Consider the following 17,544-nt stretch of genomic DNA (forward strand, 5'->3'; position numbering starts at 1 on the left):
ATGAAGAATCAAACAGAAAGGATACCCTCAAAAGGGAAAATGAGCTTACTAACAATGGCTACCAACCAAAATCAGAATATTAAAATGACAGATGAAGAATTTTGAACATGGATTGTAATGAAGTTCAATGAAATGCAAGATAAAACGGAAACCCACCACAAAGAAACCACAAAAACAATGCAGGAAATGAAAGAAAAAATCAGTAAAGAAATTAACATATTAAAGAAAAATAAAAAAGAACTTCTGGAAATGAAAAATTCATTCAAGGAATTACAAAACACAGTGGAAAGCCTTGAGAATAGGTTAGATCAGGCAGAAGAAAGAATCTCAGAGATTGGACACATCACCTTTCAATTAAACATGTCAGTTATGGAGCTAGAGCAGAGAATAAGAGGAATGATCAAAGCCTACAAGAAATATGGGCCTAGCATAATAATCATAGGCATCCATGAGAGTGAAAAAGAAAATACACAAGGATAATTTATTTTAGGGAATAATTTAGGAAAATTCCCCTGGCCTTCCTAGAAATCTAGATATCCAGGTACAAAAAGCTCAAAGGACACCTAGGATATCACAAAGAGGCAAACATCACAACACACAGTCATTAGACTGGCCACAATAAACACGAAAGAGACACTCCTATGCCATAAGGCAAAGTAGCTTATAAAGGAAAACCCAACAGACTAACTAAAGACTTCTCAACTCAGACATTACAAGCCAGAAGGGATTGGAGCCCCATTCACAAAGTGTAAACAAACAGAAGAATTCCCAGCCTAGAATTTTGCATCTTGAAAAACTAAGTTTCATATATGAGGCGGATATAAATAAACACTGAGGGAAGTTGTCAAGACAAGACCTACCCTGCAGGAAGTACTCAAAACTGCATTATGCTGGGATCAACATAATAGACATTCAACAGTATAAAATCACCCAAAAGGTAAAGGTCAAAGGCCAAATACCACAATGGCTCAAGAATTTAAAAAAGCAACAAAGTTCTACTCAACAGGATGAACAGAAATCCACCCCACTTATCAGTTCTTTCAATAAATGTGAATGGCTTTAACTGCACACTGAGGAGACATTGGCTGGGACACAGATCTATATACACAGAGCCAGGTATCTTCTGTCTTCAGGAAACAGGCCTAATCCAAAAGGACTCATTCAGACTCAAGGTGAAGGGACGGAAAACAATATGTCATGCAAATGGAAACCAAAAGAAAGCTTGTGTAGCAGTTTTCATATCAGATAACTTATTCTTCAAATCAACAAAAGTAATAAAATATAAAGATGGTCTTTGATAATGATAAAGGAAAGAATTCAGGAAGAAGACATAATGATTCTAAATATGTATGCACCCAATGCAGGTGCACTCAGATTTATAAAGCAAATCCTACTTGATCTAAACAAAATGAAAAGCAGGAGAACCATAATGGTTGAGGACTTCGACACCCCTTTGACAGGACAGGACAGATTCTCCAAACAGAAAATGAACAAAGAAACAATGGACTTAAACAGAACTCTAGAGCAAATGGACCTAACAGACTCCAATAGAAACACTTATCTCTACACAAAGTCATGGAAACTAAACAATCTACTACTGAATGATACTCAGGTCAAGGAGGAAATTAAGATGGAAATCAAAAGACTCTTTGAGCTAAATGATAAAGGGGCACAAGTTATCAAAATCTGTATGACACAGCTAAAGTAGTCCTGAGAGGAAAACTCATGGCCATAAATGCCTACATCCAAAAGACAGAAAGTTTACATATCAACAATCTAATGAATTGGCTCAAACAACTAGAGAATGAGGACCAAACCAATTCCAAACACAGCAGAAGAAAAAAAAATGGCCAAGATCAGAGCAAAAGTAAATGAAATAAAAAACAAAATAACTATACAGACAATTAATTTTAAAAAGTTGGTTCTTTGAAAAGATAAACAAAATTGAAAGGCCTCTTGCCAGATTAACTGGAAGGACAAAAGAAAGGTCTCTAATAAACTAAATCATGTCTGAAAAAGGAGAAATTGCAACTGATACCACAGAAATACACATCATCTATGAATACTATGAAAACCTCTACGCACATAAACTTCAAAATGTGGAGGGAATGGACAAATTCTTAGAAACACACAGCCTCCCTAGGCTTAATCAGGAAGATATGGAATTCCTGAACAGAATAATATCAAGTACCAAAACAGAAGCAGTAATAAAATCAACGTTGTCAAAATATCTATAATACCAAAAATGATTTACAGATTCAATGGAGTGCCTATTAAAATACCAACATCATTTTACACAGTCCTAGAAAAAAAAAAACAGTTCTATGCTATGTATGAAACTAGAGAAGACCCCATATAGCCAAAGCAATCTTAATAAAAAAGAACAAATTTGGACACATAAATTTACCAGACTTCAGGGTATACTACAAGGCTATAGTAATGAAAACATAATGGAAACAGCATGATACTGGCACAAGAACAGAAACATAGACCAATGGAACAGGGCTGAGAATCCTGATATGAAACAATCTTCATATGGCCACCTGATCTTTGAAAAAGTAGACAACAGCATACACTGGAGAAAAGAATCCCTATTCTATACATGGTGCTAGGAAAATTGGATAGCCACATGTAGAAGATTAAAACAGGATTCACACTTCTCACAAAACAAAACTCACGATGTATAACAGACTTAAACCTAAGGCAGGAAACATAAGAATTCTAGAAAAAATGTTGGAAAAACTCTTATAGACATCAGCCAGGGCAAAGAATTTATGAAGATGACTTCAAAAGCTATCACAGCATCAATAAAAATAAGTATATGGGACCTGATCAAATTAAAAAGTTTCTACATGGCCAAAGAAAATATCACTGGAGAGAATAGACAACCTACAGAAAGGGAGAAATTATTTGCATGCTGTATATCTGATAAAGGGCTAATAACTAGAATCTATATGGAACTCAGGAAAATCAGCAAGAAAAAAAATCAAACCACCCCACTAAATGTGGGCAAGGGACATGAACAGAAACTTTTCAAAGGAAGATGGACTAATGGCCAAGAAACATATGAGAAAATGCTCAACATCTCTAATCATCATGAAAAAATGCAAATCAAAACCACAATAAGATGTCATTTAACTCCAGTGAGAATGGTTTTTATCAAAAAGTCCCAAAACAACCCATGTTGGCATGGATGCAGAGAGATAGGAACATGAATATACTTCTGGTGGGACTCCAAACTAGTACAACCTCTATTGAAAATAGTATGGAGATAATTCAAAGAACTAAAAGTAGAACTACCGTTTAATCCAGCAATCCCACTACTGCGTGTCTACACAAAGGATGAAAAGACATTCTACAAAAATGACATCTGTACTTGAATGCTTATAGCAGAACAATTAACAATTGCAAAGATGTGAAAACAATCAAGTGCCCATCAATACATGAGTGGATAACAAAATGTGGCATATGTATAACATGGAGTACTAATCAGCCATAAAAAAGGATGAATTAATACCTTTTGCAACAATTTGGGTGTGACTGGTAGACCATTATCCTCAGTGAAGTTTCTGAAGAGTGGAAAACAAACCCCACGTGTACTCGCTATTAAACTGGAACTAACTGATGAGTACACATGTCTACAGAGGGAACTAAAACTCAGTGGAAATCCTGCAGTGAGGGGGGGAATGAGGGTAGGTGCAAAAACCTACCTGATGTGTACAATAATCATTCTTTTGGTGATGGAAACTCTTATAGCCATGACTCAAGTATTACAATGTTATCCATGTAACCAAAAACATTCGTACCGTTACTATTTTTTTTTTTTCGTTAAGGTTCTAATTCATCTGGACTTTATTTTTGTGAATCACATGGCATAGAAGTCTGATTTTGTTAAACTTTTTAATCAGATGACTAATTGTCTATTTTTTTACTTCAGCATATTATGGGGGTACAAAAGTTTAGGTTATGTATGTTGCCCATGCCCCCCCCAAGTCAGAGCTTCAAACATGTCCATTCCCCAGATGATGTGCATTGCACTCATTATGTAGGTATACACCCATCCCTTCCCCCCCATCTGCCCAACACCCGATTGGTGTTATTCCCAAATGTGCACTTAGGTGATGATCAGGGAAACTAATTTGCTGGTGAGCACATGTGGTGCTTATTTTTCCATTCTTGGGATACTTCACTTAGTAGAATGGGTTCCAACTCTATCCAGGAGAACATAAGAGATTGTATATCACTGTTACTATTTTGAAATTAAAAAATGCTTATCCTCACTAATTGTTAGGGAAATGCAAATTAAATCCTCCATGAAATCCCACTTTATCCTTGTGAGAATACCCATTATTAAAAAGTAAACAGAAAAAAATTATAGCTATTGGTATGGTTGCAGTGAATAGGGAACACTTATACACTTTTGTTGGGAATGTAAAAGAGTATAACTGCTATGGAAATCAGTATGGAAATTCCTCAAAGAACTGAAATTAGCCCTACCCTTTGGCCCAGCAATCTCACTACTAGATATCTACCCAAAGGAAAAGAAATCATTTTATAAAAAAGACACCTGAACCTGATTGTTTATTGCAACACAATTCACTATAGTAAAGATGTTGAATCAATCTAAGTTCCCATCAACTGATTAGTGGATAAAGAAAATGTGGTATATATTATATATACTGTGGTATACTACTTAGCTCAAAACCACAATGAGATATCACTTAACTCCAGTGAGAATGGCCTTTATCAAAAAGTCCCATAACAACAAATTTTGGCATGGATGCAGAGAGACAGGAACACTCATACACTGCTGGTGGGACTGCAAACTAATGCAACCTCTGTGGAAAGCAATATGGAGATACCTTGAACAGATACAAGTAGATCTACCATTTGATCCAGCAATCCCATTATTGGGCATCTACCCAAAATAACAAAAGACATTCTATAACAAAGATATCTGCACCTGAATGTTTATAGCAGCACAACTGTGAAGATGTGGAAACAACCCAAGTGTCCATCAATACATGAATTGATTAATAAAATGTGGTATATGTATACCATGGAGTACTACTCAGCTATAAGAAACAATGGTGATATAGCACCTCTTGTATTTTCCTGGAAAGAGTTGGAACCCATTCTACTAAGTGAAGTATCCCAAGAATGGAAAAATAAGCACCACATGTACTCACCATCAAATTGGTTTCACTGATCATCACCTAAGAGCACATTTAGGAATAACATTGGTTGGGTGTCGGGCAGTTGTGGGTCGGGGAGGGGATGTGTGTATACATACATAATGAGTATGATGCACACTGTCTAGGGGATGGACACATTTGAAGCTCTGACTCAGGGTGGGTGGGGGGTCAAGGGCATTAAACGTAACCTAAACTTTTGTACCCCCACAGTATGCTGAAACAAGAATAAAAAATAAATAAAATAATGTCTTTTGCAGCAGCTTGGATTGAATTGAAGATCATTATCCTAAATGAAGTATCTCAGAAATGGAAAAATGACACACGTTTTCATTTATCAGTGGGAGCTAAACAAAGGACAAAATGGTCATAAAGAGCAATGATATACATTGGAAGCTAAGAAGAGGAAAATATGTGGAGGGATGATTGATTAAAAAATCTATCTGTTGAGTACACAATGTACACTCTTCTTTTGACTGGTACATTGAAAGCCCTGACACAAGCATAAAACAATTTATCCTCATAAAACCAAAAACTTGCACCTCCTACATTTTTGAAATAAAAATAAAAAATGAAAAAAAGTACAAAAATATTTATTCCTAAGCATTTTACCTTTTCTATGCTATTGTGAATAGAACTATCTTAATTCCATGTTCAGATATTTTGCTATTGTAAAAAATAAAATGGAATTTTATATATGCACCTTTTATCCTATGACATTGCTGAACTAGTTTATCAGTTTTATCATGTTTTTGAAAAAATTCTTTAGGGATTTTTACATACTAATCATACATTTAGTGACTGAAGACAATTTTATTCTTTTTAAAAATCAAGATGCCTTTATTTCCTTTTTCTTGGTTAATTTCAGTCACTAGAACTTCCTGTACAATATCAAATACAGTTAGTTTAAATGTAGGGGAAAGGAAATCCTTTTCTTATTCCTGATTCCATGGGGAAAGAATTCTTTCACTATTAATTAAGAAGTTATTTGTGCGGGGTTTTTTTTTTTTGGTAGAATCTATTTATCAGGTTGAGAAAGATCCCACTAATTTTTAAGTTTTTGGATTTTTTTTTTTACCATGAAAGGGTGTCTTATTTTGTAAAATGATTTTTCTGCCTCTATGTATTAAGTTTATATTCTTTACCTTATTAATATATTACATTACCTGATCATTGAATGTTACAGCCACCTTACATTCCTAGAATAAATCCCATTTGGCCATGGTATATTATCCTGTATATCTTACTGAATTTTGTGTGCTAATATTGTGTTGAGGGTTTTTCATCCATATTAATGAGGGATGTTGATTTATAGGTTTTTCTTGTGATGTCTTTAATCTAGCTTTGGTATCACAGTTACTGGCCTCATAACAGAAGGGAAGAAATGAAAAAAGAGGAAGAAATAAAGAAAGAAAAGGAAAAAGAAGAATAGAGGAGAGGAGTGGGGAGGGTAGGGGAGGGGAAGAAAGAAGGAGACAAACTTTATTACTGGACTCACAGAATAAATTCAACACTTATGTGCACATATGGAAATACACATCAGAAATCAAACAGATGGGGGGATGGGGAAATTCACACCTAATGGTACAATGCACACCATCTGGCGGATGGACACACTTATCACTTTGACTCAAATGGTACAAAAACAATTTATATAACCAAAATGTTTGCACCCCCATAATATTCTGAAATAATTTTTTTTTAAAAAAAGTGTTTCCTCCTTTATTTTCTGGAGGTGTTTGTGAAAGTTAGCATTAATTATCTAAATATTTGGTAAAATTTGCCATTGAAGCCATTTGGATCTGGATGTTTGTGGGAAGTTCTAAAATTACTAATCAAATATCTTATTATAGGTTTTCTATCTTTTCTCAAGTCAGTTTTGGCAGTTTGAGATATTTGAAGACTTCTTTCCATTTTATATTAGTCTAATATCTTGGCATATACTTGAATATGGTATTCTCTTACAATTTCTTTAATTCATTTAAGGTTGGTAATGATGTTGCCTTTTTCATCTTTATTTTAGTAATTTGAGTCTTTCTTTTTTATTGATCAATATAGCTAATGATTTGTCAGATTTTTTGAGGTTTTCAAAGAACTAACTTTTGGACACCAGCAGTATAGCAGAATAGGAGGTACATGAGTCTCTCTCCTTCCAAATTCATGCCCTTCCTATCAATAACAATAACTCCTCCAATAACAATTTTCATTCTCTAGTTAGTGTAATGTTTACACTCCCCATCCACAATGCTCCGGATGTGCTTTTTCTGTGCTATAGCTCATGGCATTTCTAATGCCTAGACAATTGTACCCCTTTCTCAACTCCCTTAGCCTGGAAAATTTCTACTCATTTAGGACCCAGGTCAGGTGTCACCTTCTCCAGAAAGTCTTCCTTTGCTGTTGTATTTGCTTCCCTCTGTGGAAATTCCTTGGTTACATTTGTCTGTTTCTTGTACTAAGCTGGGAGTTCCCTGAGGGCAGAGAATGTGTCTGGCTCATCTCTCTAACCCCAGCACACACAGACTGGTCTGCAATAGTGCTTGATAAATCTCTTCTCATCCAAAGTGTCAATGTAGCAAAGTAGGAAATGGCACTATGGTGTACTGAGTAGCAAAAGAGGCAGAAGAACAAGGGAGGAGAGTTAAGAGTAATAGAATTTGGAGTTAGACAGACCTGGGTTTGAATCCTTATCCCACGACTTCATAGCTGAGGGACCTTGTCTAACCTCTTGTTTCCTCCTCTGTATAGTAAATTATCTCACTAACTCTGGAATCAAGAGGCCTGTGTTCAATTCCCAGGTCCAATACTGTCTTAGCTATGTGACTTTGGAAATGTATCTGAAGTTCTTTGTGCCTGAATTCCTTCATCAGTATAATGAGGATAATAATAGTATTTCTCCTTTTTATAGAGCTGCTATAGGATAAAATTACATGCAACATGTAAAATTATTAGAACAATTCCTGGAACAGAGAAAAGAAGGAAAACATATATAGCTAATATTATTAAGTAAAACAGAGATATTAATATTACTTACATTAATGCCAATATAAACATACACATATGTTCAATAAATGGTTTTATTACCACTATTCTTAATACTTTGAAGGCACTTTATACACATTATCACATTAAATCCTTCCAACCATCCTGCAAAGTTTATGTAGGATCATTATCATTCCTATAAGAAAACCAAGGATCAAAAATTAAATATCTGACTTAATTTATCCATCTTGTAAGTACAAGACATACATAAGAAGCATGATTAAGAAACTGAGAGGGATATTGCTCAGCATGGAAAAAAAAGTTATACATTTTGACAGAAGGTCTCCAAAACCTGGTAAGTTTTCAGCTTCATTGAAGAGAAAGAAAACAAAATGGGACTGAGTATTATCAACCCATGCATGTAGTGAAAATCACATTGGCTGTGAAGTCAGATAGAACACAGTTGAATTCTAGCCCTGACCCTTAAGGCAATTTTTAAGTCACTTAGTTTCCTCATCTTTTACACAAGGATAACTGCACCTACCATGAAGGATTTTGTGGAGAATTGAAGGGAATAATGTATAGAATTCCCAGCTTAGAGTATCTTTCACATAGTACATATTTGATAAATTACAGCTATCACCTATCATAGATCTTGTATTTATATCACCTGGAGCACCACCTGACTTATGATGGACATTGTCTGAATGTGTTCAGGATTAAAGTAGAGGAAAAGGTTCAAAATTATGGGAAACTTCAAACTGAGGAAAACGCCTCCAAAAAGCTGTAATCAGTAACTTTCTCTTTGGGTTCTCCTCTACACACTAAAATATTCTTCCTGTCTTCAGAAGCTGAGTAACGAGGTGATACAAACTGAACCAGAACAATTTAGGCAAAAACTTCTTTCAAAGACTTAAAGAATTAGATATGAGTGGCAAAAGCCAAGGAACAGAGTAAGGGTGAGGAAATGAAAGATAAGAACTATTTTATACCCTCTCAGCCCATCCTCCATAACCCTTATGCTATTTACTTTACATGAATTATTTAACTTAATCTTGACAGCAACACTGCAAGGCATAGATTACTCTGACTTCCTAGATAAGAAAATATGTTCAGAAAGATTCAGTATCTTGCTCTAAGATGCACAAGTAGAAAGTGGCAGAGCCAAGGATTTGAACTCAAATAAGTAAGCTCCAAATTCCAAGTTTAAGTGGACCACAGGCTTCTTGAATGGGAATTCATATTTAATGAAGACCCTTCTACAGTCATACCAGAAAGCAGTGTCGTTCCCTGGAAAAGATCTTAGAGAAGTCATACAAACTGACCTACTACATATTGAGGGGATTTTATATCTTATATAACCATGGTTCAGCCACAGCTCCCAAACCAGCTGAAGAAAGTTAGTTTGATGAACAGTAGAATGAATCAAATTCACAAAGGATGATAGCTAAGGCAAATATGTGGTCCCCTGGGAATTATTTATATACTAGAATCTTCTGGAGACCACAGATCCTCAGAAAATCTTTACTTGGCTTTACCATCTATCAAAACAGCCAGAGGGGCCTTTGGATTCAGTGATATCACACTGTGTTGATTGAAGACATGTCACAGAACCTCCCTGAGGCTCACTTCTGTAAAACATGGATACTGATACCCACTTACACGGTTCTATCTGAAAGACTCCAGATGCTAGCAAAGTATCTTCCACATACAACATTAGCATCTGTTTTCTCAAGCTTATTTTTAGGCACATAGCATTTTTATACATGTATCTCCAAAACTTTCCAACAGCAAAGAAACTATGCTTTTCTTGGAAGGTATCTCTATTTCTTTACGATTGCAAAGTTCAAGGAATACAAATAGGTACCTGTGTAAGCAAAGTTGAAAGGCCTTGTTAGAGGAACATGATGCTTGGGTGCCACTGTGGGATGTGAGGGATATAAGAACACACCATCATCACTTAGCATCTCCACCAGTTCTTTATGCAGGCTTTCTTCCACTGCCTTAAACTTTTTGTATTTTTCATTGTTATATTTGAGCTTTTCCTCCAACAAAGCCAACCCTACAGAATGGTAACATATATAAAGTTAACGTAAGAAACTTCATTTTAGATCCTATTGTTCTTTATTTTCTCTTATTCAAGTAATACATGATCACTATAGAACACTAAGAAAGTAAGACAGTGATGCAAAAGTAAACCCTATAACCTTACGACCCACACACGAGCATATTTGATCATCTACTGGTCTCTCCTTTTAGTCATTTTTAGTAATGCTATATAAAGAGTTTCTAGCCTCTCCCACAGCATATTATATCATAAGGATATTTCATATCATTAAAAACCCATTACAGATATGCTTAATCATATGAATGCATAATATCTTAATACTAGGAATGTATCATAGTTTTTCTTTTATTTAACTAGCCCATGATTTGGGGGCATGTAGAATGTTTTCAAAATTTAAATGCTATCGTACACATCTTCATGAACAAAACACTTGACAAAAGTTTATAATAGAAGTATATCTCTAGAAAATTCTACCCAAAATGTCTTCATGCTTTTATTTATTTATTTTTATTTTTTTAATTTCAGCATATTACAGTGGTACAAATGTTTAGGTTATGTATATTGCCATTGCCCCACCTGAGTCAGAGGTTCAAGCCTGTCCATCCCCCAAACGGTGCGAAACAAAACACTTACGTGTGTATATACCATTCCCTCCTGCCCCTTCCAATCTGCCTAACACCAATGAATGTTATTACTACATATGCCCTAAAGGGTTGATCAGTTAATACCAATTGAATGGTGAGTACATGTGGTGCTTGTTTTTCCATTCTTGGGATACTTCACTTAGTAGAATGGGTTCCAGCTCTATCAACAATAATAAAAGAGGTACTATCTCACCATTGTTTTTTGTGGCTGAATAGAACTCCATGCTATACATATACCATATTTTATTAATCCACTCATGCACTGATGGGGACCTGGGTTGTTTCCACATCTTTGCAATTGTGAATTGTGCTGCTATAAACATTCTAGTGGAGATGTCTTTTTATAGAATGTCTTTTGCTCTTTTGGGTAGATGTCCAGTAATGGGATTGATGGATCAAATGGTAGTTCTACTTGTAGCTCTTTGAGGTATCTCCATATTGCTTTCCACAGAGGTTGTAGTAGTCTTTTTGTGGTTTCTTTGTCCCACCAGCAGTGTATGAGTGTTCCTATCTTTTCGCATCCATACCAACATTTACTATTTTGGAACTTTTTGATAAAGGCCATTCTTACTGGAGATAAGTGATATCTCATTGGGGATTTGATTTCCATCTCCCTGATGATTAGAGATGTTGAGCATTTTTTCATATATTTGTTGGACATTAGTCTGTCTCCTTTTAAAAAGTTTCTGTTCATGTCCTTTGCCCATTTTTTTGATAGGGTTGTTTGATTTCTTCTTGATGATTTTCCTGAGTTCTATATAGATTCTAGTTATTAGCCCTTTATGTGTAACATGAATATTTTCTCCCATTCTGTAGGTTGTCTGTTTGCTCTCCTGATAGTTTCCTTAGCTGTCCAGAAGGTTTTTAATTTGATCAGGCCCCATTTATTTATTTTTGTTGTTGCTGTGATTGCCTTTGAGACCTTCTTCATAAATTCTTTGCCTAGGCTAATGTCTATAAGAGACTTCCCAACATTATCATCCAGAATTCTTAAGGTTCTACACCTTAGATTTAAGTCTCTTATCCATAGTGAGTTTATTTTTGTGAGAGGTGAGAGGTGCAGATCCTGTTTCAGGATTCAACATGTGACTACTAGTTTTCCCAGCACCACTTATTGACTAAGGATCCTTTTCTCCAGTGTATGTTTTTGTCTGCTTTGTCAAAGATTAGATGGATATATGAGGATGGTTTTATATCTGGGTTCTCAGTTCTGTTCCATTGGTCTATGTCTCTGTTCTTGTGCCAGTACCATGCTGTTTTAGTTACTATAGCCTTGTAGGATAGCTTGAACTCTGGTAAATTTATACCTCCCAATTTGTTCTTTTTGCTTAAGATTGCTTTTGTCATATGGGGTCTTCTCTGGTTTGATACAAAGCATAGAATTACATTTCCTAGATCTGTGAAAGAGACATTGATCCAGCCTGGGAAACTCGTGGGTGACTAGAGATCAACACTTCTTTCCCTGGCAGGGCTAGGGATTGATCTCTAGGGGCCAGGTGACAGGTCTGAAGATAAGATCCCATACACACAGGTCTTGATCACATCACCCTGGCGCACAGATGGGATATTTGTGAACAAGCCTATTTAGGTATGTGTGACTTCAGGGGAAGATCAGTGTGCTTGAGGGGCAACCCTCCTTTCACAAGAGGGATGTAAACCCAGCTCAGGCTGTGATGCTGGAGAGGGACCCTCCTGGCCAGCATCACAGCTAGGGGAGATCCACTGGCTGTAAGTCCTGCCTGATGGCAAAGACCTGGGAGAAACTGTGAAATAGGGGAGGGTGGAAAGGAGCCAGGCCTGCTCCAGACTACAGGTCTCAGACAGCCCCACCCCACAAGCAAAATTTTTGGCTAAGTGGGGCCATTTGAGCCCCTCCCTGACAGCTTTGCCCAGAAGCAGAGAATAGAACTTGACCCCCACTAACAGCATTTGTGGTGTTTGAGGGCAGGATCTCTCAACCCAGCTCTGCCCAGACTCAATCCCCATCTGGTACTACTGAGGTGGAGAATCTGGAGACACATGGAAGTCACAGGGCACCACACACCACCTGAGGCACTAGAGTGCCTCTTCAGAGTAACAAGAGCTGGTTACAGGACCCCAAAACAACACTACAGCCTGCTCCTCCCAGCAAGCACCACCTACTGACAGGGAGGTCATTCTCCACACATTTTAAGTACATCTACTGACTCATCATACACGGTGTGGTAGAATCTCACCCACAAACACCACCTGCTGGCTCAGAGACTAAACAGGGCGTATCCTTATTCAAACAAAAATCTAAAGGTAAGAAGCAATAGCTGATCTATATGGGAAGGAATCAGCAAAAGAACGCTGGAAGTATGAAGAAACAAACGGAAAGCACACCACCAAACGGGAACACCAGCTCTATAGCAATGAACATCAACCAAATTCAGAACACTAAAATGACAGAATTTTGAGCATGGACTGTAAAAAAACTGAAATGATATGCAAGAAAAAATGGATAACCAACTCAAAGAAATCACCAAAAAAAATCTAGGACTTGGAAGAAAAATTCACTAAAGAACTTGAAATATTAAAGAAAATCAAACCAAACTTCTGGATATGAAGTATTTATTCAAGGATTTCCAAAACATAGTAGAAAGCCCCAAGAACAGGGTAGATCAAACAGAAGAAAGAATCTCAGGGATTGAAGATAACACCTTTCAATTAAATAAGTCAGTTGTTGAGATAGAGCAGAGAAATAAGAGAAAAGAGCAAAGCCTACAAGAAATGTGGGATTATGTGAAGAAGCCTAAGGTGAGAATCATAAGCATCCCTGAGGGTGAAGTAGAAAATGCACAAGGGTTGGATAAGCTATTTGAGCATATAATAGAGGAAAATTTCCCAGGCCTTCCTAAAAGTCTAGATATCCAGGAACAAGAAGCTCAAAGGACTCCTGTGAGATACATTGCAAACAGTCATCAGACTGACAAAAATAACCACCAAAGAGGCCCTCCTATGAGCTGTAAGGTGAAAGAAGCAGGTAACCTACAAAGGAAAACCTTTCAGACTAGCATCAGACTTCTCATTGAGACCTTACAAGCAAGAAGAGATTGGGGCCCCATTCTCACTCCTCTCAAACAGAATAATGCCCAGCCTAGAATCTTGTACTCCACAAAACTATGTTTTGTACATGAAGGAAAAATAAAAACCTTCACAGATAAGAAAAGACTGAGGGAATTAATCAAGACAAGGCATGCCCTCCAGGAAGTGCTCAAAACAGTATTACAAATGGATCAGCACAGTATGCGCTCACCAATGTAATATCATCAAAAGCTAAAAGTAAAACGCCAGATACCACAATGGCTCAAGAGAGAAAACAAAGCAAAAATGTTCAACTCAACAGCATGAACAGAAACCTGCTCCAATTATCAATTGTCTCAATAAATGTGAATGGCTTCAACTGCCCACTAAAGAGAAACGGGCTGGCCAAATGGGTAAATACACACAAGCTAAGTATCTGTTGTGTTCAGGAAACACATCTAACCCAGAAGGATGCATTCATAGTCAAGGTGAAGGAATGGAAAACAATATTTCAATCAAACAGAAGCCAAAAAAAAAGCTGGCATAGTGGTCCTTATTTCAGATAACTTAGTCTTCAAATCAACAAAAGTGATGAAAGACAAAGAGGTTCAATATAATGGTTCAGGGTAAAATTCGACAAGAAGACATAACAAACCTAAATATTTATGTACCTAAATGAGGTGCACCCAGATTCATAAAGCAAATTCTACTTGACCTAAACAAAATAATAAATAGCAACACCATAATAGCCAGAGACTTCAACACTGCTGTGACAGAACAGGACAGATCCTCCAAACAGAAAATAAACAAAGAAACAATGGACTTAAACAGAACTCTAGAACAAATTGGCCTGATTGACATTTACAGAAAGTTTTACCCCAAAACCACTGCACATATATTTTTCTCATCAGCTCATGGGACATTCTCTAAGATTGACCATATCCTAGGCCACAAAGCATGTCTAAAATATCAAAAAAATAGAAATTATACTATGCATCTTCTGAGACCACAGTGGAATAAAATTAGAAATCAACTCTAATAGAAACTCTAATTTCTACTAAAAGTCATGGAAACTAAACAAACTTCTGCTAAATGATTATTTCATTAAGGAGAAAATCAAGATGTAAATCAAAATATTCTTTGAACTAAATGATAAAGGAGACACAAGTTATCAAAATCTATGGGACACAGCTAAGAAGTCCTGAGAGGAAAATTTATATCCATAAATTCCTACATCCAAAAGACAAAAAGATCACAAATAAACAATCTAATGATTCACCGGAAAGAACTGGAAGAGGATGAGCAAACTGACCCCAAACCCAGCATAAGAAAAATAATAACAAAGATCAGAGTAGAACTAAATGAAACTGATAATAAAAAAGTAAACAGAAGATTAATAAAACAAAAAGTTGGGGTTTTTTTTGAAAAATAAACAAAACTGCCATACCTCTGGCTAGATTAATGAGAAGCAGAAAAGAAAAAACTCTAATAAGCTACTTCAGGAATTAAAAAGGAGAAATTACAAGTGATGTCATGGAAATACAAAATATCATCTATGAATACTATAAAAATCTATATGCACATAAACTTTAAAATGTAGAGGAAATGGACAAATTCTTAGAAACACACAACCTCCCAAGGCTCAATCAGGAAGAAATAGAATTCCTGAACAGACCAATATAAAGTACTGAAATTGAAATAGCAATAAAAAAACCTCCCTAAAAAGAAAAGCCATAGACTAGATGGCTTCACACCTGAATTTTACAAGACTTACAAAGAAGACCTTGTGACTATCCTGAAGAAATTATTCCACAACATCGAGAAGGAAGGAATCCTCCCCAACACATTTTATGAAGCCAATATCACCCTGACACCAAAACCAGGAAAGGGCACAGCAAAAAAAAACAAATCTGCAGACCAATATCCCTTATGAATATAGATGCAAAAATCTTCAACAAAATCCCAAATTTTCTTCTAAAATTCTAATAGTTTCACTCCTAAGATTTAAGTCTGTTATCCACCGTGATTTGATTTTTGTGAGAGGTGAAAGGTGTGAGTCCTGTTTCAGTCTTCTACATGTAGCTATCCAGTTTTCCTGGCACAATTTATTGAATAGGTATTCTTTTCCCCAGAGCATGTTTTTGTCTGCTTTGTCAAAGATTAGATGGCTATATGAGGATGGTTTTATATCTGGATTCTCGATTCTGTTCCACTAGTCTGTGTCCCTGTTCTTGTGCCAATATCAAGCTGTTTTAATAACCACAGCCTTGTAGTATAGTTTGAAGTCTGGTAAATTAATATCTCCCATTTTGTTCTTATTGCTTAAAATTGCTTTTGCTAAACAGGGTCTTCTCTGGTTCCATACAAAGTGTAAAATTATTTTTTCTATATCTGTGAAAAATGATGTCGGTAATTTAATAGGGACTGCATTGAATCTGTAGATCACTTTGGGTAGTAGAGACATTTTAACAATGTTGATTCTTCCAATCCATGAGCATGGTATGGTTTTCCACCTGTTTATGTGCTCTGTGATTTCCTTCCTCAGTGTTTCATAGTTCTCCCTGTGGAGGTCTTTTACCTCCTTGGTTAAATGTATTCCTAGGTACTTTATTTTCTTTGTTGCTATCATGAAGGGTATTGAATCTTTGATTTGGTTCTCAGTTTGACTGTTAATGGCATATATGAATGCCTCTGATTTGTGTGTATTGATTTTGTATCCTGAGATTCTACTGAATTCATTTATCAGTTCCAGAAGTCTCTTGGTTGAATCCTTGGGGTTTGCTAGATATAATATGATATCATCAGCAAAGAGTGCGAGTTTGATCTCTTCTGTGCCCATTTGGACACCCTTGATTCTGCTCTCTTGCCTGATTGCTCTCACAAGGACTTCTAGCCTAGCAAACTGAATTCAGGTGCTTATCAAAAAAGTAATCCATCACAACCAAGTGGGCTTCATCCCAGAGATACAGGGATCATTCAACATACGCAAATCTATAAATGTAATTCACCACATAAACAGAAGCAAAAACAAAGACCATATCATCCTTTCAGTAGATGCAGAAAAAGCATTTGACAAAATTCAACACCCTTTTATGATAAGAATGCTTAACAAAATAGGCATAGACAGGACTTAGCTAAAAATGATACAAGCCATATATGACAAACCCACCACCAATATCATACTGAATGGGGAAAATTTGATAGCATTTTCACTTAGAACTGGAACCAGAGAAGGTTGCCTTTATCACCACTTCTATTCATCATAATGCTGGAAGTCCTAGCCAGAGCAATCAGAGAAGAGAAAGAAATCGAGGGCATCCAAATGGGGACAGAAGAGGTCAAACTTCACTCTTTGCTGATGATATGATCTTATATCTACAAAACCCCAAAGTTTCTGCCATGAGACTACTGGAATTGATAAACAAATTCAGCAAATCTCAGGTTACAAAATGAATGTACAGAAATCAGTAACTTTCCTATACACCAAGAACAGTCAAACTGAGAACCAAATCAAAGACTCAATACCCTTCACAAGAGCAACAAAGAAAGTAAAATACCTAGGAATATATTTAACTAAGGAGGTAAAAGACCTCTGCAGGGAGAACTATGAAACCCT

General features: G+C 36.3%; 1 protein-coding gene across 3 annotated transcripts in view; it reads right to left on the reverse strand.

Moving 5' to 3' along the window:
* Positions 1-17,544, reverse strand: part of FAAH2 (fatty acid amide hydrolase 2) — a 104,288-nt gene that overhangs the window by 14,356 nt on the left and 72,388 nt on the right. For 2 of the 3 annotated variants that reach the window (XM_045538094.1, XM_045538096.1), the window contains one exon: positions 10,039-10,233. The exons of the other annotated variant lie outside the window; for it this stretch is intronic. In XM_045538094.1, the coding sequence (XP_045394050.1) occupies positions 10,039-10,233 (195 nt within the window). The remainder of the gene's footprint in view (positions 1-10,038; positions 10,234-17,544) is intronic. 3 annotated transcript variants of the gene reach the window in all.

Source organism: Lemur catta, chromosome X (assembly GCF_020740605.2).
Source record: "Lemur catta isolate mLemCat1 chromosome X, mLemCat1.pri, whole genome shotgun sequence".
Lineage (NCBI taxonomy): Eukaryota > Metazoa > Chordata > Mammalia > Primates > Lemuridae > Lemur > Lemur catta.